Source organism: Bos javanicus, unplaced genomic scaffold (genome assembly GCF_032452875.1).
Source record: "Bos javanicus breed banteng unplaced genomic scaffold, ARS-OSU_banteng_1.0 tig00001919_1, whole genome shotgun sequence".
NCBI classification, from domain to species: Eukaryota; Metazoa; Chordata; class Mammalia; order Artiodactyla; family Bovidae; genus Bos; species Bos javanicus.
This window is the reverse complement of record NW_026893787.1, coordinates 221506-243387: the sequence shown is the minus strand read 5'-3', so window position 1 is coordinate 243387 and position 21882 is coordinate 221506. Positions and strand designations below refer to the sequence as shown.

Here is a 21882-nt window from a genome sequence, read left to right as displayed (position 1 = left end):
TACTTTAGTAATAGTACATTTACCATGTTATCACCATGGAATGTAAATTCAGGTTAGATGAGAGAATTTCACAAGTACACCAAAACATTCTGTAGTATACCAAAGTTTGTATAATGTCTGACCAAACCAGTTTACTTATAAATCACTTCCATTATAGGTAATTTATTTTGTTTAGCATTTATGTTTCTTATAGAGAAAATATACATACTGCACACATTTAAAAGTGTTTTTCATTTACCTTTGCTTTAGCACTTAAAATATACTTTTCTTTTTTTTATGTTTCTTTTTTTATTATTATTTTTTTTATTATTATTTTTTTCTATTATTATTTTTTACTTTACAATATTGTACTGGTTTTGCCATACATCAACATGCATCTGCCACAGGTGTACACGTGTTCCCCATCCTGAACCCCCCTCCCACCTCCCTCCCCATACCATCCCCTGGGTCATCCCAGTGCACCAGCCCCAAGCTTCCTGTATCCTGCATCAAACCTGGACTGGCAATTCATTTCTTATATGATATTATACATGTTTTAATGCCATTCTTCCAAATCATCCCCCGCTTCCCTCTCCCACAGAGTCCAAAAGACTGTTCTATACATCTATGTCTCTTTTGCTGTCTCGCATACAGGGTTGTCGTTACCATCTTTCTAAATTCCATATATATGTGTTAGTATACTGTATTGGTATTTTTCTTTCTGGCTTACTTCACTCTGTATAATAGGCTCCAGTTTCATCCACCTCATTAGAACTGATTCAAATGTATTCTTTTTAATGGCTGAGTAATACTCCATTGTGTATATGTACCACAGCTTTCTTATCCATTCATCTGCTGATGGACATTTAGGTTGCTTCCATGTCCTGGCTATTATAAACAGTGCTGCGATGAACATTGGGGTACACGTGTCTCTTTCCCTTCTGGTTTCCTCAGTGTGTATGCCCAGCAGTGGGATTGCTGGGTCATAAGGCAGTTTTATTTCCAGTTTTTAAGGAATCTCCACACTGTTCTCCATAGTGGCTATACTAGTTTGCATTCCCACCAATAGTGTAAGAGGATTCCCTTTTCTCCACATCCTCTCCAGCATTTATTGTTTGTAGACTTTTGGGTCACAGCCATTCTGACTGGCGTGAAATGGTACCTCATTGTGGTTTTGAATTGCATTTCTCTGATAATGAGTGATATTGAGCATCTTCATGTGTTTGTTAGCCATCTGTATGTCTTCTTTGGAGAAATGTCTATTTAGTTCTTTGGCCCATTTTTTGATTGAGTCGTTTGTTTTTTCTGGAATGAAGCAACTGACAAACAACTAAAATATACTTTTCTATTTAAAAATTACATTTAAAAATTGATATAACAGCAGCAAAACATAGTTATGCAATTACAAAAGAGGTAAATGAGAACCTACAATTAAGGTATTCCCATGTTTACAACTATGATTCTGAAGTAAATAACACTTTTAAATAGCTATGTTATCAGTTTTTAAAACACACACACACACACACTTGTCAGAAGACTTACAATGTTGTATTCTCAGTTGGTGCAAAAGTAATTACGGATTTGGACCCTGAATTTTAAATCATTATAGCTGAGCTCAAACACATCTTTATTAGTCAAAATAGGAACCATTAAAATCAACACATTTTTGCCAACAAGAAATAAGTTTGTTTATTCCTGTGGTAAAAATATGTGCTTCAGGATTTAATGAATTCTTAGAAAGCATTTTCTGCATCCTGCTGGTTGTGGAGGCATTTTCCCTGCAGAGTTGTTGAGTTGCTTGAAGAAGTAGTAGTCAGTTGGCAAGAGGTCAGGTGAATATGTCAGATGAGGCAAAACTGTAACCCAAATTGTTCAACTTTTGAAGTGGTGTTTGTACAGTGTTCAGTCAGGTATTGTCATGGAGAAGAATTAGGCTCTCTTAGCTGACCAAAACTGGCTGCCGGCATTGCAGTTTTCTGTGCATCTTATCAATTTGCTGAACATACTTCTCAGATGTAATGGTTTTATTGGAATTGAAAAGTTGTAATGAATCAGACCAGCAGCAGACCACCAAACAGTGACCATGACCCTTTTTTTGGTACAAGTTTGGCTTTGGAACTTCCCTGTACAGCCACTGAACTGGTCATAGCTGGTTGTCGTGTAAACTCCACTTTTCATCATACATCTCAATCCAGTTGAGAAATGGTTCATTGTTGTTGCATAGAATAAGAGAAGATGGCTTTTTTTTTTTTTTTGATTTGTGGTCAGCTCATGAGGCACCCTGGAGAAGGAAATGAAAACCCACTCCAGTATTCTTGCCTTGGAAATCCCATGGACAGCGGAGCCTGGCAGGCTACAGTCCATGGGGTTGCAAAGAGTCGGACATGACTAAATGACTAAGCTACATCACCACCATCATGAGGCACCCACTTATTGAGCTTTTTCACCTTTCCAGTTTGCTTCAAATGCCAAATAACTGTAGAATGGTCAAAGTTGAGTTCTTGGGCGACTTCTTGTGTAGTTGTAAGAGGATCAGCTTTGATGATCCTCTCAGGTGTCACTGTCAACTTCCAATGACCAGCCACTGCATTCTTCATCTTCATGGATCTAGTCTCCTTTGCCAGACTTCTTGAACCACCACTGCACTGTATGTTCATTAGCATCAAATGCATTGTCGATGTTGTGAGTTGTGTCCACTGCTTTATGACTCACTGTGAACTTGAATATCAATCACTCGAATTTGCATAGTCTAAAATAGATATAAATTAATAATTCATTGGAAAAAACCACAAATCAAGGAATGTGCTTTAAAATGATGTATAACATAATCACATTTATTTGAGAATGTGCTCCAGTATTAAATAGCAAAGTTCAACAATGGAAAGCCGAAATTACCTTTTGTTCTGAAAGGGTTCCTCAGAAAGGGCTGGTTTAAGAGCCAATCAGCCCTTAAAACAGTACTCAGGTCTAAGCCGCTCAGGTTCAGGCACTTGGGTAGTCCTCAGAGGCACAGACTGATACAATATTGTAAAGTAAAAAAAAAAAAAAAAAATTAAAAAACAAAACAAAACAACAAAAAAACAGTACTCAGTCTACAAAGCAGTCAGGAAGGAGTTAAATTAACTTGGATAATAGGATTCCTATGTTGCATTAAAAGCACATGATATCCCAGCCGCAGCTGGGAGCATTTCAGGATTGGCATGTTGTCATCTTCATGCCTCTTCCATGAGAATAGTTTAAGAAGATGGGCATTTTGCCACTGTCAAGTGCATTTAAAAGTGACATGTTTCTTTTGTGCTAATTTGACTCCTCTGAATGACCTAGTTGGTGAACTAGTCATCAGCAACTTGGTCATCAGGCAAATCAAGTCTGCAAAAGGAAGCCAGTAATCAAATTACCATGTTATTGTCTGACTCAAACAATTTATTTTCAACACAAGTGTATAACCCCAACATGAGATATCTAACTAAAGCAAGAACCACCAATAAGACTAAAAAAGCATCTCCCTTTCTAAGGTTTAGGTTTTGCCCAGAATTCATGATACATGGAATAGCCTATACCAAGAGTCATTGCTTCCACAACAAAGCCTTGGGCTGCCATGCATGACCATCCACATGCGTGTGGATGAGGTGAACAGACATATTAGTATTTCCCCTAGTCTTCAATTTATGTAATCTATATGCAACAGTTACTGCAAAACCTGCTATTCCAGCAGGGATAAATGATGCCTGTCTAGCTTTTTGGATAAGTTTAGGGCCCTTATCTTCAACTTACGGAGAAAGAGAAACATCTGTGTTGCTTGACATAGTGGCTGAAGAATCTACAGACAACTACAAGATGTCTCAGGCTCCCACAAGCTTTTGTTAGAATGATTATATTTAAAATTTACTAGGCTCCCACTGTCGCCCTGTGATGACCACCACAGCCCCTCCTCTGCTGGCATCACAGTCTGTGTCGATGTTACCTCAGGACTAGCTGTATGACTAGGCCACAGTCTTCAATCAGTACTCGTATTCCTCAGTTCTGTGATGTTCTTGGTCACATATTTAGGGCTAGTGGAAGGACAGTGAAGATTACTGCCAGGCATAGCACAACCCCTTTGTGGACAAGTGAACTTTGGAAATTCATTACTGCTCAACAAGAAGCCCCCATAAGAGTGATTAGCTTGGACACAGAAGTATTGAATTGAAATCCACAGAGCATTTTTTCAAGAGTTCTGACCTGGGTGGGGTATACTTCAGTGTACTTCCATTCTATTGCCTCAGTATTACTGGACTGGAGTTGTTGTTTCTTATTAGGAGGTTCATTTCCTTTCCCGTAACTCCAAACTTAATTCTCAAAAGTACTGATGATTTCAAGTGGAGTATAATGAAGTGGATTCAGTTTCTTTGTATCATTTCTGTATTCAATTTTAAAAATTCTTTCATAACCCTACTGAATTTTTTTTAACTAAATTAACATGACTCAAATAAACTGCCTGTTGCCTGTGGAAGTCACATACAAGTCACATACATAAGATTACTTATTACACACAATCCAACTAATGCAACCTTAAACAAATTTACAGAGGAACTTAAGAAGCATGGGAGACCTGATTTCGATCCCTGGTTTGGGAAGATCCCGTGGAGTAGGGCATGGCAACCCACTCCAGTATTCTTGCCTGGAGAATGCCATGGACAGAGGAGCCTGGTGGGCTACAGTCCATGGTTGCAAAGAGTCAGACATGACTGAGTGACTGGGCAAAGCACAGCACAGCACAAGAAGCATGGGGTTACCAAAATAGTAAGAGTATGTGAAGCAACTATTCTTGTGTAGAAGACATCCATGTTCTCAACTGGCCTTTTGATGATGACACACCACCATCTAACTAGCTTGTTGGTGATTGGTTAAGTCTTGTGAAAATTAAGTTTTGTGAAGACCCTGCTTGTTATATTGCCATTCATTGTGTTCTAGGCCTTAGGAGAGCTCCAGTGATCATCACTCTAGCATTAATTGAAGATGGAGTAAAATATGAAGATGCAGTCTAGTTCATAAGACAAAAGCAGCATGGAGTTTTTAACAGCAAGCAACTTTTGTATTTGGAAAAGTATTGTCCAAAAATGCGGATGGATGTGCTTCAAAGGCTCCAATGGTCATAGAAACAACTGTTGCATTTAATAAAACTGGGGTGCCTAGTGCCATTGCTTGGAAGTGGAACCTTAGCTAGGATGAAATTTGTCACACATGGTAGCCAACATATTGGCTTCACTTTTATAGGAGCATTGAAAAGAAGTTTCACCAGGCCACAAGCCTGGCAGAATTGCAACCTCTATGTTTGGGTTATGATCAACCTATTGGGTACTTAGCAAAGGATTCTTGCTGTTCAACGTTTAAAATGTGCTTGTAATTTGTGCCAATTGACCTTCCCTGAACTCATGCAGTGTTGAGACTTTAAATCTTTTTCCATGCCAGAATTTTATCAATATGTAAGAAATTTAGAAACTAGGTGCTAAAATGCCTAGTACAATACTTGTATATTTTTGGTATCATATAGAACTAAAATCCCAGAAACTATAAACATTCTGGGCCTTAAGGGGTTTATTCTTTTTTTTTAAAAATATTTTAAATATAAGTTTATTTATTTTAATTGGAGGTTAATTATTTTACAATATTGTATTGGTTTTGCCATACATCAACATGAATCCATCACGGGTGTACACATGTTCCCCATCTTGAACCCCCCTCCCACCTACCTCCCCATACCATCCCTCTGGGTCATCCCACTGTACCAGCCCCAAGCATCCTGTATCCTGCATCGAACCTGGACTGGCGATTCATTTCTTATATGATATTATACATGTTTCAATGCCATTCTCCCAAATCATCCCACCCTCTCCCTCTCCCACAGAGTCCAACAGACTGTTTTATACATATGTGTCTCTTTTGCTGTCTTGCATACTGGGTTATCATTACCATCTTTCTAAATTCCATATATATGTGTTAGTATGCTGTATTGATGTTTTTCTTTCTGGCTTACTTCACTCTGTATAATAGGCTCCAGTTTCATCCACCTCATTAGAACTGATTCAAATGTATTCTTTTTAATGGCTGAGTAATACTCCATTGTGTATATGTACCACTGCTTTCTTATCCATTCATCTGCTGATGGACATTTAGGTTGCTTCCATGTCCTGGCTATTATAAAAGTGCTGTGATGAAAATTGGGATACAGGTGTCTCTTTCAATTCTGGTTTCCTCGGTTTATTCTTTTAATCATTTCAAGGAAAAGAGCCCATAAGTAGGGCCCATAAGATTATTTGCTCACAGTATGCTTACATCTCCCACATTCATACCAGATTAATCAGATTTACTCCTTTTTAAAAATTAGCCAAGTCTTACAGTGATTATTTGATATCTTTCTATAAATATAATTTTGTACTGTTATAGAAGACCTCTGTTTTGAAAATCTACCTTGTAAAGAAATACATGTCTTTAATGTCTCAAGGCAAAAGAAAGCCTTCAGTTAATTTTAATGTTTGCTCTTACTCAGAGGGCCTGAAAAAAGAATGAGAGGGGGCTATTAAGTATTTTTAGTAAAATGTTGGCTTTGTCTTGTCCAGAACAAGTAGAATATATGCTTCAACTTAGTAAGTTTTTTAAAGGGTAGAAATACTTAACAATTATTAATAATTAATAACAATTCTTAATCATAAAATTTCTGAAATTCTTGTAATTTTTCATACTTTCCTGAAGTTGTTTACCAATTCATTTTTGTTTAAGGTGTGATTTTCAACCTCCTTTAAAAAATTATGAGTTTCTACTAATGAGTGAGTGGATACATATTTTATATACTTTTAGAGCTATGTAACAATATTTTGATACTTGAAAATTGTTTATTATGTAGTTTATAAAATGGTGATATGTATGTATTAATATTAGTTAAACTGTATACTGTCTGGGAACATGTGGTTATAGTTCTGTGAGAGAAATAATTTGTCAGTGTTCACCAGCTTGTAAAAATCTAATGCAAGAGCTTGAACATTAAATAAATCATGAAATGAAAAAAAAAATCTACCAGAAGAAAGAGGTTGAATGACACTAAAATATACTCTCTACTAGATTTTGGAAATTAAACTAAGATTATTCATTGAGAAAATTAACCACCAGAAATATGTAGCTATTTTCTATTCTAATAGGCTGCTTTGGCTAAATCTTATATTATCTGGATGGGCAAGTGAGTTAGAAATGTATCCCCACACTGTGGTTCAGATTGTTCCAATTCAGCCCGAATAAATCCTGGCTCTTATTGAAGTTCTGTTACTGAGTCCAAACTCGCTCTGCTCAACACATGATAGGCCAATGAATCCGAGAGACGAGGTGTTGAGGCAAGGAAGAGACTTTAATCAGGGAACCAGTAGACTGAGAAAATGGCAGAAGGGTGCCTCAAATGGACCATCTTATTGGGATCTGGATGCCAGGTTCTTTTATAGGTCAGACAGAAAGAAGCAGTGAGGAACTGAAGTCAAAAGGCAGAATAGAGAGGGAGCTCCAGTGGGGAAGTAAAGTGAAAGGGTTTCAGTCTTGTAAAACATCTCCAAAGGAATGTCCAGCTTTCAGAAGGTGTGTGTTAATCTCTTCTATTCACAGGTGGGCAGGGACAAACTATCTCTCCATGAGCGGAACAAAGGCACTTCAGTTTACAGTTAAGCAGAGGAGCAGGGTCCTCCAGGCAAGACACTGAGTATGATTATAATAATAAAAGCAAGTCAAAGAAATAGTTTTCAACATGGAGTCAGAATTGGGTCCCTCCCTACAACAGTTGGATGAAATCCTCTGGTAGCAAGGTCCCCAAATGAAATACCCTTACAGATATGCAACACTCCCCTTTGCTATACAATTCATCTTCTGGGATTCACTAATTACTTAAGAGAGAAGCTAAGCAAGGAGAGGTCCAGTGTCTGGGGATTAGGATTCCTTCTGTTTCTTACCTTGAGATCACAGTGTTATCATGTCTCCAACTGAATGTGATTTATTCAATATCTGTCTTGCCAGACTAATATTAGCATGGCTCTCTGCTTTCACAGGAGTGCTTAGAATGTGTGTAGCACTGTTGTTCAGTTGCTCAGTCATGTCTTTGCAACCCCATGGTCTACAGCACGCCAGGTTTCCCTGTCCATTATCTCCCAGAGTTTGCTCAAAATCATGTCCATTAAGTCAGTGATGCCATCCAACCTTCTCATCCTCTGGCACCCTCTTTTCCTCCTACCTCAGTCTGTCCCAGCATTAGGGTCTTTTCCAATGAGTCAGTTCTTTGCATTAGGTGGCCAAAGTATTGGAGCTTTGACATCAGTCCTGCCAAGGAATATTCAGGATTGATTTCCTTTAGGATTGACTGGTTTGATCTTCTTGCTGTCCTAAGGACTCCCAAGAGTCCTCTCCAGCACCACAGTTATGTAGCATTGCATACTTTTTAAAGGAAATCCTCATCTAAAATATTAAACATTCCCACAGGAAACCCTCACACAAGCTTTCTGCAAATATAGAATTTGTTATCTTTGTAAGAACCTTCTCATTGAAATTTGGTATTTATAATGTTGATCACTTGCTAAGAAACAAATTCATTTGTTGTTTATTTTTTCTGAATTGGTGGACTGTGGGGACTTAAAGGAAGAAGGAAAGGATTCCGTTTTTCATTCACATAGGAAGGTGGGATAAGGCAAATGCCTGTTGATGGAATTTAGGAATTTGATCAGCTTTGAGAGTTGAAATAACAGTGATATGAAAGCTGAAGGGAGAAAATAAGTACTTGATGGAATATTTATTGCAGAAGTGGTCCCCATTCTACTTAGCATTGTGAGTTCAAGGGATGTTAAGACGGTTATTTTAATTTCTATATGCATAGTAAGTACTAATTTATGTTGTTAATAAAACATAAATTTAAATGATTATGTTCCTTTCTATAGAGCACTTAGGGAGAGATTAGTTGCTTGTCTAACTATCTTGTGTTAAAATATAATTTGGAAGTAAATTTCCATGTTAATGTTTCCATTTACAAGGGAATAGTGAATCATTTCCCTGTATCCTGTTTGTGTGTATCAAAAAATTCATAAATTTTAGATTATGAGACATTGTAAATAGTAAGATTTGAAATATGGAGAAAGGAAGATCAACTACTTTTTATAACTTCCTTTGAGTTTTCATAAAAACTTGTAATTGAATTAGGAAAGGCTGAAATTGTAGTTTACACCTTATTTTTCCCCCCATGTCTTTGCAATTTACTGAGAGGAACATAGTGAATTTTATATTTTTCCGTATAAATGTGTCTTGTGGGGCTGATGCACTGGGATGACCCTGAGGGATGGGATGGGGAGGGACGTGGGTGAGGAGGCTCAGGATGGGGAACACATGTACACCCATGGCTGATTCATGTCAGTGTATGGCAAAAACCACTACAATATTGTAAAAATAAAAATATATGTGGCAGATTCATTTCGATATTTGGCAAAACTAATACAATACTGTAAAGTTTAAAAATAAAATAAAATTAAAAAAAAAAAAAGAAGCACCAAAAAAAAAATATATATGGCAAAACCAATACAATATTGTAAAGTAATTAACGTCCAATTAAAATAAATAAATTTATATTAAAAATAATAAATAAAAAAACTAAAACTAAAAAATGTATCTTGTGAATGTATTAAATTCATGAATTTCTTCTATATTCTATATATGAATTTGTATATACATTTATTGAATAAAACGTATAATTTCTTTATAAACTGCCTATCATGCTTTAGCATCATTGAAGAAAAGGCAGAGACCTTATACTCTCTGAGGGATATTTTTTGTTTCAGTTTTAACTGTAGGTACTGTCCTTTTCGGCATCACAAGATCTCTGTTGTTATTCTACATCCTTGTCAACTCTTCACAAATTTTGCACAACAAAATGTTGGAGTCTATTCTGAGAGCTCCAGTATTATTCTTCGATAGAAATACAATAGGTAAGTCAGACATATAGTTTCTAAATAAATATGTCTTGTTAACACATATGTTGCCTGATAGTATTTGATATTTGAAAATGGAGGAGATTCTTAGAAGAAATTCCTGTGCATGTTGATTAATTTTCCACAAAAAGTGTTACCGATATTTTTCTCATACCAGAGAAAATCTGAATATAGAAGAACATAAGCTTTTATTTCAATTTATGTGTATCTAAAGATAAATGAACATTCACTTTGCAGAATGATTTTGAAATCCATTCTTTGGCACATGAAACATCCTACGTTTGATGCAAATATTGTTGGACTAGTTAATAAAACATGTTCTGTTAAATAGCTTTAAGGTAGATTGTCTGCTAGGGACTTCTTACAGTGAAACTCTACAAGAGACAAGCTATGTGTTTCTTTCATCTCCCATCCATTTCTGGGGCCATGGAGCTCCGGCATATACCCATATTTTGAGATTTATGTAAAATGGTAATGCAAAATTAATCAAAATATAAGATTGATAAAATGTAAGCATCTTCTTCAAGAAAATTAACTCTATTTTTTCACTGTGGACTTTTGGTGACATGTTAGAGGCTTTGTGGTGCATAGCAGTAGTAAGTTTCTTGATATGAGTATCCCTGATGGTTTCCTGGTGGTTGCTTCCTCCACCCCAAGGCCTTTGATCTGTCTTGCTTCTAAAGTAATCTCCTGACCTGGATTCCTGTGAAGAGTTAGTTCATCAGTGTACATGCTTACAGGTTGGTTAGACTTATGATGAGGCCCATGGTGGCTTTGTTTTTGCAGGTGATGATTGACAAGATCTGTCAAAGCAGGGTGGTAGGCTTGAGGGAGGACAGAAGTAGCCTTGGCCTGGCCATCAACTAGCCACGGGACTGAAGCTAAAGCTGGTAGATACTGTAGGAAATGAAAATCTCAAGGCAGAGTATTGTCTGCTGCTGCCGTTGTTGCTTCAGTTGCTTCAGTTGTGTCTGACTCTATGTGACCCCATAGACGGTAGCCCACCAAGCTCCTCTGTCCCTGGGATTCTCCAGGCAAGAATACTGGAGTGGGTTGCCATTTCCTTCTCCAGGGTATTGTCTACCTTAGTTTAAAAGTGTGGACTCTGGAATCAACTGCTTGGGTTCAGTCCTGGTGCTAGTTTCAAATGGTAATAGCTGGTAGTAGTTATGTTAATGGAGAAGGCAATGGCACCCTACTCCAGTACTCTTGCCTGGAAAATCCCATGGATGGAAGAGCCTGGTAGGCTGCAGTCCATGGGGTCACTAAGAGTTGGACATGACTGAGCGACTTCACTTTCCCTTTTCCCTTTCATGCACTGGAGAAGGAAATGGCAACCCACTCCAGTATTCTTGCCTGGAGAATCCCAGAGATGGGGGAGCCTGGTGGACTGCCGTCTATGGGGTCACACAGAGTCAGACACGACTGAAGCGACTTAGCAGCAGCAGTTATGTTAATACTCAGGTGCTTATTACTTAAATTCTCTGTGTCTCAGTTTTTTCATATATAAATTGAGGATGCTACTCATATCTACCATATCTATTTTGATGTTGTGGGCATTAAGCATGTTAGTACATTCACAGCACTTAGCACATGGTCAGAGCCTAGCAAACCTCAGTGACAATGATGATATGATGTCTGGGAACTTCCTCTCCTGTGAAATGGTAATAACCACTGCCCTTTTTATGCTTAAAACAAGACACTTGCTCCTTGGAAGAAAAGCTATGACCAGCCTAGACAGTGTATTAAAAAGCAGAGATATTATTTTGCCAACAAAGGTCCATCTAGTCAAAGCTATGATTTGACTAGAAAGCTATCCATATGCATAGTCATGCATGGATGTGAGAGTTGGACTATAAAGAAAGCTGAGTGCTGATAAATTGATGTTTTTGAACTGTGTTGTTGGAAAAGACTCTTGAGAGTCCCTTGGACTGCAAGGAGACCAAACCAATCCATCCTAAAGGAAATCAGTCCTGAATATTCATTGGAAGGACTGATGTTGAAGCTGAAACTCCAATACTTAGGCCACCTGATGCGAAGAACTGACTCCTTGGAAAAGACCCTGATGCTGGGAAAGATTGAAGGCAGGAGAAGGGGACAACAGAGGATGAGATGGTTGGATGGCATCGCTGACTCAATGGACGTGAGTTTGAGCAAGCTCTGGGAGTTGGTGATGAACCTGGAAGCCTGGCATGCTGCAGTCCATGGGGTGGGCATCTTCTGTTGTCTCCTTCTTCTCCTGCCTTAAATCTTTCCCAGAATCAGGGTCTTTTCTAATGAGTCAGCTCTTTGCATCAGGTGGTCAAAGTATTGGAACTTCAGCTTCAGCATCATTCCTTCCAATGAATATTCAGAGTTGATTTCCTTTAGGATGGATTGGTTGGATCTCCTTGCAGTCCAAGGGACTCTCAAGAGTCTTCTCCAACACCATAGTTCAAAAGCATCAATTCTTCAGTGTTCAGCTTTCTTCACAGTCCAACTCTCACATCCATACATGACTACTGGAAAAACCATAGCCTTGACTATACGGACCTTTGTCAGCAAAGTAATATCTGTTCTTTTTAATAAAAAAAAAAAGAAAAATTATTGTTTTATATATATATTTATATACACACACACAACACATATATATATACAGACACACACACACACACACACATATATATATATTACACATATGTATGTATACATACAGGTTTGGGAAGATCCCTTGGAGAAAGGAATGACTACCCACTACAGTATTTTTGCCTGGAGAATTCCATGGACAGAGGAGCCCGGTGGGCTACAGTTCACGGAGTCAGAAAGAGTCAGACACAACTGAATGGCTTTCACTATGCTTTATTTCATATATATACATATTTCAGATGTTTTCCCCACTGGTTTTTACAGATTGCTGGGTAGAGTTCCCTGTGCTATACAGTAGGTCCTTGTTAATTATCTATTTTATGTAGAGTAGTCAGTAAATGTTAATTGCTTGTTTAGTCACTAAGTCATGTCTCACTGTTTTGCGACCCCATGGCCATTTTTTCATCCAGGGGATCTTCCCAACCCAGGGATCAAACCCATGTCTCCTGCACTGGCAGGTAAATTCTTTACCACTGAGCCACCAGGGAAGCCTGTAGATGTTAATACCAATCTCTTAATTTGTTCTTCCACCCAGCTTTCTCCTTTGGTAGCCGTAAGTTTGTTTTCTAAGTCTGTGAGTCTGTTTTTGTTTTGTAAATAAGTCCATTTGTATCATTATATAGATTCCACATATAAGTATTATTGTATGATATTTGTCTTTCTCAGTCTGACTTACTTCACTTAGTATGATACTCTCTAGGTCCATCCATGTTGCTGCCAATGGCATTTTTTTTTTTTTTAATAGCTGAGTAACATTCCAATGTATATTGTACCACATCTTTATCCATTCATCTGTCAGTGGACATTTAGGTTACTTCCATGTCCTGGTTATTGTAAACTGTGCCTCAGTGAACATTGGTGTGCATTATCTTTTCAATGTATGATTTTCTCCAGATATATGCGCAGGAATGTGATAACTAGATCATATGGTATCTCTTTTTTTAGTTTTTTATGGAACCTCCGTACTGTTCTCCATAGAGGCTGTGTAATTTGCATTCCCACCAGCAGCATGGGAGGGTTCCCTTCTCTCTACATTGTTTCCAGCATTTGTTGCTTGTCAACATTTTGTTGATGGCCATCCTGACTGGTGTGAGGTAATACTTCATTCTAGTTTTAAATGCATTTCGATTAGCAGTGTTGAACATTTTTATATGCCTCTTGGTCATCTGCATGTCATCTTTGCAGAACTGTCTATTTAGATCTTCTGCCCTTTATTTGATCAGTTTATGTATTTTTTTTGTTATTGAGCTGTAAGAACTAAAATATAGAACTGTTTCTTTTTTTTTTTTCCTTGTGAAATGCTTTTATTTTTTATTTATTTTTATTTTATTTTTTAACTTTGCAATATTGTATTGGTTTTGCCATAAATCAAAATGAATCTGCCACAGGTATACATGTGTTCTATATTTTGGAAATTAATCCCTTATTGGTCACATTGTTTGAAAATATTTTCTTACATTCTGTGGATTGTCTTTTTATTCCAGAGAATTTTCTTAATGTGTACACCAACTGTTTATAATAGGTTGATACAAAATTTGCTTATGTATAAGATATATATCAGTTGTTGATTGGGGCCCAGACACATGTTCACAGATTCTTAGATATAGACTATTTATGCAAATTCCACATGAAAGAACAAAAAAATGTCTTTTAGCCAACCAAAAGGTAGTAACATGTTAAATTCTATTAAAACTGACATTAAAGCTAAATATTACATAATATTTATGTATATATAATATACATAAATGTGATATGTAAGAAACAGAAAAACAATTCAGGCAGCAACATTGTGTGTCAAGCTTTGCATTCATTCATAGTATTTGAGGGATTTCAACCATATTCTTTGACCACTGAGAGCTAGGAATTTGAAATGATACCAATACAAAACATCGCTTAATACATCTTAGTCTTTTAGCCAGTGATTTTAGGGAAGAAGCCAATGCCTCTAATAATGAAACCCAAGAAGTTTCAGCCACATATTTTTATGTGGTTGCAAGGTAAGAAAACCCCATCTGACCAGATTAAAGGAAAGTAACCATTCTGCAGCTCCACCTTTTGGACAATGCAGTTTTCTCACATGCCATCCACCTTTTTATTAATGTGAGCATATTTGAATGTGTCAGATTTGCACAATAAGAAAATGGCTTCATGGATTGTATTTTTTTTGGCACAAAAGTATTTTCTAATACCTCAAATCAAAATTTTCACCCATAGCAAAATATTAAGTTGTAGAGGTGCCTTAGTAGTGCTTACTCATCAAGGCAGAAAGCTACAGGGACAGCCAATGGCTCAGAAGGACTTTGTATTAAGTAGCAATGACTTCCCTTCCAAGGAATAGTGCCAATATGATTACACCTCAGGCTGGAGGGTGCTCCTTTCAAGCTCTTTAATTTCCTAAAGAACTCAGTTCACATGATCCTCTTGTATTATCCTCAGGTCCTAAAAAAAAAAAAAAAAGTAAAAAGAGGAAGAAGTTTACTGATAAGAGAAAACTGATGATTAAATATTTCAGTTCAGTTCAGTTGCTCAGTCATGTCCAACTCTTTGCGACCCCATGGACTGCAGAACACCAGACCTTCCTGTCCATCACCAACTTCCAGAGTCTAACTCATGTCCATTGAGCCCGTGATGCCATACAACCATCTCATCCTCTGTCGTCCCCTTCTACTGTCCTCAGTCTTTCCCAGCATCAGGGTCTTTTCCAAAGAGTCAGTTCTTCACATCAGGTGGCCAAAGTATTGGAGTTTTAGCTTCAACATCAGTCCTTCCAACGAACACTCAGGATTGATCTCCTTTAGGATGGAATGGTTGGATCTCCTTGCAGTCCAAGGGACTCTCAAAAGTCTTCTCCAATACCACAGTTCAAAAACATCAACTCTTTGGCACTCAGCCTTCTTTATAGTCCAACTCTCACATCCATACATGACTACTGGAAAAACCATAGCCTTGACTAGATGGACTTTTGTTGACAAAGTAATGTCTCTGCTTTTTAATATGCTGTCTAGGTTCGTCTTAACTTTTCTTCCAAGGAGCAAGCGTCTTTTAACTTCATGGCTGCAATCACCATCTGCAGTGATTTTGGAGCCCCCCAAAATAAAGTCAGCCACTGTTTCCCCATCTATTTGCCATGAAGTTATGGGACTGGATAAGCTAGCCAATAAAATATAGTTAGCATTCTTCAGCTCATTCGTTTTAGTTAAGATTCAATGATTTACAAAGTAAAAGTTAGAAAAGTATGTTTATAAAACAAAAACCCTGTAATTAAAAAATTACCAACCATTTAAAAAAATCACATCTTACACAAACTCTTAAATGTAACGTTCTCATAGGTTATACACAAGAGCAATTCTTCAACAATTAAAATTACTGTCTTCTTTTTTGATTAAAAACAAACAAACATACAGGTCCTTTTGGGACTTCCAAAACTATATCAAATAAAAGTGGAAAGAATGGACATTCTTGTTTTTTTTTCCTGACCTAAGGAGAAATGCTTTCAGCATTTCAACATTGAGTATAATGTTTGCTGTGAATTTGTCATATATGATCTTTACTTTGTTGAGTTAGGTTCCCTCTATGTCCACTTTTTGAAGGTTTTTATGATAAATGGATGTTGATGTTTATCATGTGTTTTTTTCCTCATCTGAGATGATAATATGCTTTTTAGTCTTCAGTTTGTTAATGTAATGTATCACACTGATTGATTTGTGGATTTCAAAAAATCCCTGCAACCCTGGGATAAATCCCATTTTATCATGGTGTATGATCCATTTAATATATTGTTGAATTTGGTTTGCTAGTATTTTGTTGAGGATTTTTGCATCTATGGTCATCAGCAATATTAGCTTATATTTTAATTTTTTTCATGCTATCTTTGATTTTTGTATTATGATAGCCTCATAGAATGAGTTTGGAAGTGTTTCTATGCGATTTTTTGGAAGAGTTTCAGAGGCATGGGGTAAACTCTTTTCTAAATCTTTGATAGAATTCACCTGGACTTCTATTTCTTGGAAAATTTTAACCAGCTTCATCTCCTTTCACAAAGGAGACAACATAGGAGTTTCATGCTTAATTGACCTGACTTTCAGGTGTATTGTCTCTTATTTCTTGTTATATCCAAATTACTAACTTTTCTAGATGAGATTAATGTTTGAAATTTTGGGTAACACAGTGAATACCTTATAAATTTTGAATAAACATGCAATATTTTAAAAAACAGAGCTCATTTTTTCCTCCCTTTAATACTTGTGTCCATTTTAAATTTGATGTCAGATAAGGGAGAATTTTGGTTGTCGTCAATAGACATTTTAAAGCTATTAATGGACAGAAGTTGAGCTGTAGTTGATGTTGTAGTGTCTCAGTTCCTAGAATATAGCTTTGGAATAACTATTTCAGTCATTTACTATTATTAGATTCTATTAAAGAGATGTGAAATTTAACATTTGAAATTAATCAGCACATAAAATTGCCTTTGACTTTATCCAAACTAAGTTGAATGCTTTTCCTTTATTTTTCAATAGTGGTTTTGAACCACTGTTTAAACTTGGATCTGTGGTGCCCTATGGTAAAAAAAAAAAACAGACTTTGGAATCAACTTGTCTAAATGTGAATGCCAGCCTGGCCACCAACAGACAGAAATTTGTCAAGTAATTTAACCTCTATATGCCTCAATTCTCTGTACAACAGGAATGATAGTATGATAATAATTTCAATGTTTTTGTGTATGAGAGATTTAATATATATAAAACATTTAAAGGAATTAATATATGTAAAGCATTAGTATATGTATTTAATATATGTAAAATATTTAAAGGAATGCCTAGCAAATACATGACATTAATCCATTTTTTTGATTAAGTGACGGTGAAATTTTAGGGATTTTTTTTCAATGCAAAAATGCAAATGAATATGATAAATTTGATAAAAAAAAGGTTGAGAATGGGGAAGGATATTTATGTCTTCCCAGATGCAAGGAAAAATAGATGAATGAGTAAGACCAATAAGCCACAAAAAATCCATATCATGTTTTCTGTTTGTTTTTGTTTTCATCAGAACCTAGCTTCACTCCAGAGTTTATTTTAATTTGGTTTCACAAGGAGAGCTCAATTTTGCATATAAGCACTAACATCTGGTTTATTTTTTGTTTGAAAAATAACACAAACTTTATTACAGAAGTCTATTGTGTAATTAAGGAAAGAATTGGAAATTTTATAAAGCAAGTTCTATTTAAATGGAATACCAGACCACCTGATCTGCCTCTTGAGAAATTTGTATGCAGGTCAGGAGGCAACAGTTAGAACTGGACATGGAACAACAGACTGGTTCCAAGTACGAAAAGGAGTTCATCAAGGCTGTATATTGTCACCCTGTTTATTTAACTTATATGCAGAGTACATCATGAGAAACGCTGGACTGGAAGAAACATAAGCTGGAATCAAGATTGCCGGGAGAAATATCAATAACCTCAGATATGCAGATAACACCACCCTTATGGCAGAAAGTGAAGAGGAACTAAAAAGCCTCTTGATGAAAGTGAAAGAGGAGAGTGAAAAAGTTGGCCTAAAGCTTAACATTCAGAAAACAAAGATCATGGCATCCGGTCCCATCACTTCATGGGAAATAGATGGGGAAACAGTGGAAACAGTGTGAGACTTCATTTTTCTGGGCTCCAAAATCACTACAGATGATGACTGCAGCCATGAAATTAAAAGATGCTTACTCCTTGGAAGAAAAGTTATGACCAACCTAGACAGCATATTCAAAAGCAGAGACATTTGTTACCAAAGTAATGTCTCTGCTTTTGAATATGCTGTCTAGGTTGGTCATAACTTTCCTTCCAAGGAGTAAGTGTCTTTTAATTTCATGGCTGCAATCACCATCTGCAGTGATTTTGGAGCCCCAAAAATAAAGTCTGACACTGTTTCCACTGTCTCCCCATCTATTTGCCATGAAGTGATGGGACTGGATGCCATGATCTTAGTTTTTGAATGTTGAGTGTTAAGCCAGCTTTTTCACTCTTGTCTTTCACCTTTATCAAGAGGCTCTTTTGTTTCTCTCCACTTTCTATCATTTAAGTGGTATCATCTGCTTATTTGAGGTTGTTGATATTTCTCCCAGCTGTCTTGATTCCAGCTTGTGATGTATGTAGCCTGGCAATTCGCATGATATACTCTACATATAAGTTAAATAGGCAGGGTGACAATATACAGCCTTGATGTACTCCTTTCCCAATTTGGAACCAGTCTGTTGTTCCATGTCTGGTTCTAACTGTTGCTTCTTGTCCCATATACAGGTTTCTTAGGGGGCAGGTACAGTGGTCTGGTATTCTCATCCATTTAAAAATATTACAGTTTGTTGTGATCCACACAGTCAGAGGCATGGTCATTCTTTATTAGTAGGTATTTAAAAGAGCTTTTCAATGTATCCAGTTAAATAGCTCCATGTCATAGATGTTCAGACATTAACTTTTTGACTCTCTATGATACTGGGTGAGTCAGTCCCCAGCCAAGGTCCTTCTACCCACTTCAATAAAATGAACCTGAATTTGGTTCAGAAGCAAAGGAAATTTTTATTTTTTGTTCAGAGGATGTAGTGGTGAAAGCTTGTACTGTAGAGTACACACTCTCACTTAAAGGCCCTTGGCATGGCTGCTTTTCTTGTCCACACACATGGCCCGCTGCCACCATCTTGAATTGAATTGAAACCATTTTACACCACAAATTCTTGTCTGAAGGGCTGGGTACAAGTCCTCTGCTTGTGGTACCTTATGAACAAATGAAACTAGACTAAGCACAAATTAAAAAATTTATTTTATGACCCAGATTCTATTTTTATTTCCTGGGGATTGTTAATGGGCTTTGAAGGATGACAGTGTGATGAACCAGACACTTCATGTTGAAACTGAGTTTCCTCAGGTTGGAAAACAACAGCTAACAAAAAAAGACTGCTTTAGTCTTGATAGAGGCTAAAATTAGAAATCAAGCCATCTCTTCATGGCAGAAGGGCTTGTTTTACTGATTCATTTGAAATATGCTTGAGCAGAACCTCCTCTTTGTGAGACATTGGTCCAAGCACTGGGGTAACAATAATGAATGAAACAGACTCAAACTTTTTTCTGATCATGTCCATATTCTAATTTAATTTGTGTGAATTAAAGGGAGACAAGTGGTTATTAGCTCCTGGAAGCAAATAATGAAATTTAAAAGGGCAGTAGTTACACATGTAGATAAGACAAGGTCAACTTAAAGGTTCTTGAAACAGAAGATGTAACTCATCCCCACTGGGTTGATGGCCTTTCAATGGGCCCTTTGCCTGGAGTTACAAATGCTACTTATGAAACCAGGTTCTGTATAGCAGGGCAAAAACTTTATCTGTTGATTAAGGAATAGAGAAGGGAGAACCATTGCTCTAAAAATACCTTCACCCTAAGGGAAAAGGAGAAAGGAAAGGAGCTTTAAGGGGTTAAGATGGTCTTAACCTTAAGAGGAGGCAGGCATGTCACCATGACTCTAGGAAGGGGGCAGAGATTTCCAGGAAGAGCTTGGGTAGCTGGGGCATGTGCAGTCTTTCACATTCCTTTGCACCTGGCAGGAATTGTGCCTAATCAAGTACAAATTCCCACCTTGGACAGAGGTAATGAAGCAAGGTCACTTTTAGACACCTCCAGATCTCACATGTGCATGCACATTTCTGTAGTCAAGTCAGAGCCTGTTCAGGGCCGTTGACCACTGCATATCTCTTACAGCACAACCTCTGTCAAATACCAGGAGCTTTTGAGATAAGCATAGAGGTAAATCAAGGCAGGATCCTTTAGCTCTCAGAGACAGGTTTAAGTGACAAAGGAACATCATCAGAGATGCTCAGTTTCTTCCTTGCTACTCAAAATGTGGTCCCTAGACCAGCAGCATCATCATCATCTTGGAGTTCTGAGAAACTCAGAATCTCAGACCTCCCCCAGTGCTCTTGAGAATTTATATTTTAGCCAGATTCCCAGGAGATTTGTATACAGATTAGAGATTGTGAAGTATACTCTTTATGATAACTGTTTCTCATGTAACTTCACTTGGATCCACAGGAACCTTTCATGAACCTTCCATGCCTATAAATATAATACTAGAGCCTTGGTGGACTCTGTAGTAAACAGAATTAATCTTTCTACCTGTGTCCCCTGATTGACATGCCACTCAAATGGCTGCTGAGTGGGTTCCAGGTCTTGTAGTCGTTCTTTAAGAGCCAATTTTAAACTATTTAGTTTATAGGTTTATATTTTTGTGTAAGAATCTATCTTCACAGAAGTTTTCCCATCTTAAATTTTAAAAAAGTTGTAAAGCCATTGGGTTTATGCTGTTCTGTTAGTAAATTGTTTGAGGGCCACCACCCACCCTCTGCCTCTATTTCATTATAGATTGTGTGTAAAATGCAGTCCATGTTTACAAAGCGAGTATAATCTAGTTGTGAACTCAAGAATAATATACATGGAGAGCAACTATGTATTCCCCCAGATTTCTATAACTTCCACTCCTATCCTTAGGCTAGCCTAAGGTGAATTCCTAGAATGTTGATGTTCACGCTTGCCATCTCCTATTTGACCATTTCCAATTTGCCTTGATTCATGGACCTGACATTTCAGGTTCCTATGCAATATTGCTCTTTACAGCATCGGACCTTGCTCCTATCACCAGTCACATCCATAACTGGGTATTGTTTTGCTTGGCTCCATCCCTTCATTCTTTCTGGAGTTATTTCTCCACTGATCTCCAGTAGCATATTGGGCACCTACTAACCTGGGGAGTTCCTCTTTCAGTATCCTATCATTTTGCCTTTTCATACTGTTCATGGGGTTCTCAAGGCAAGAATACTGAAGTGGTTTGCCATTCCCTTCTCCAGTGGACCACATTCTGTCAGACCTCTCCACCATGACCCGCCCATCTTGGAAGGCCCCACAGGGCATGGCTTAGTTTCATTGAGTTAGACAAGACTGCACCCCTCACGATGCCTAGCGCCCAGCTGCTCGCCGATCCTCACTGGCCTGCCCACTCGCGGCTATCTGTGCAGCGCTGGGAGCAGCGGCTCCACAGCTGCCCGCACGCTGGCACAACCCCGCACCCCCGCCCGGGGCGTCCGCGCTCACCTAGTGCCCCGGAGGTGCGCAGAGGGGGCGCGCTGCAGAGCCCGGTCCTCCCGCCAGTGTGGGGCGCGCAGCCGGCAGAGCGCCAGGGACCGAGGCGCGCAGAGCTGGGCGGCCGGGGACCTCCGCTGGGCGGCTTCTGGGCTCCGGCCGCCGCTGCGTCCCCAGCGC

General features: G+C 37.9%; 1 protein-coding gene and 2 pseudogenes across 1 annotated transcript in view; 2 read left to right on the top strand and 1 right to left on the bottom strand.

Moving 5' to 3' along the window:
• LOC133243998 (ATP-binding cassette sub-family C member 4-like) overlaps window positions 1-21882 on the top strand; it is a 202517-nt gene that overhangs the window by 85949 nt on the left and 94686 nt on the right. The window contains 1 exon segment of the mRNA XM_061410684.1: window positions 9813-9959. Within this exon segment, the coding sequence (XP_061266668.1) occupies window positions 9813-9959 (147 nt within the window).
• LOC133244000 (HIG1 domain family member 1A, mitochondrial-like) lies at window positions 3490-3785 on the bottom strand (annotated as a pseudogene).
• Window positions 4439-5136, top strand: LOC133243999 (protein tyrosine phosphatase type IVA 1-like; annotated as a pseudogene).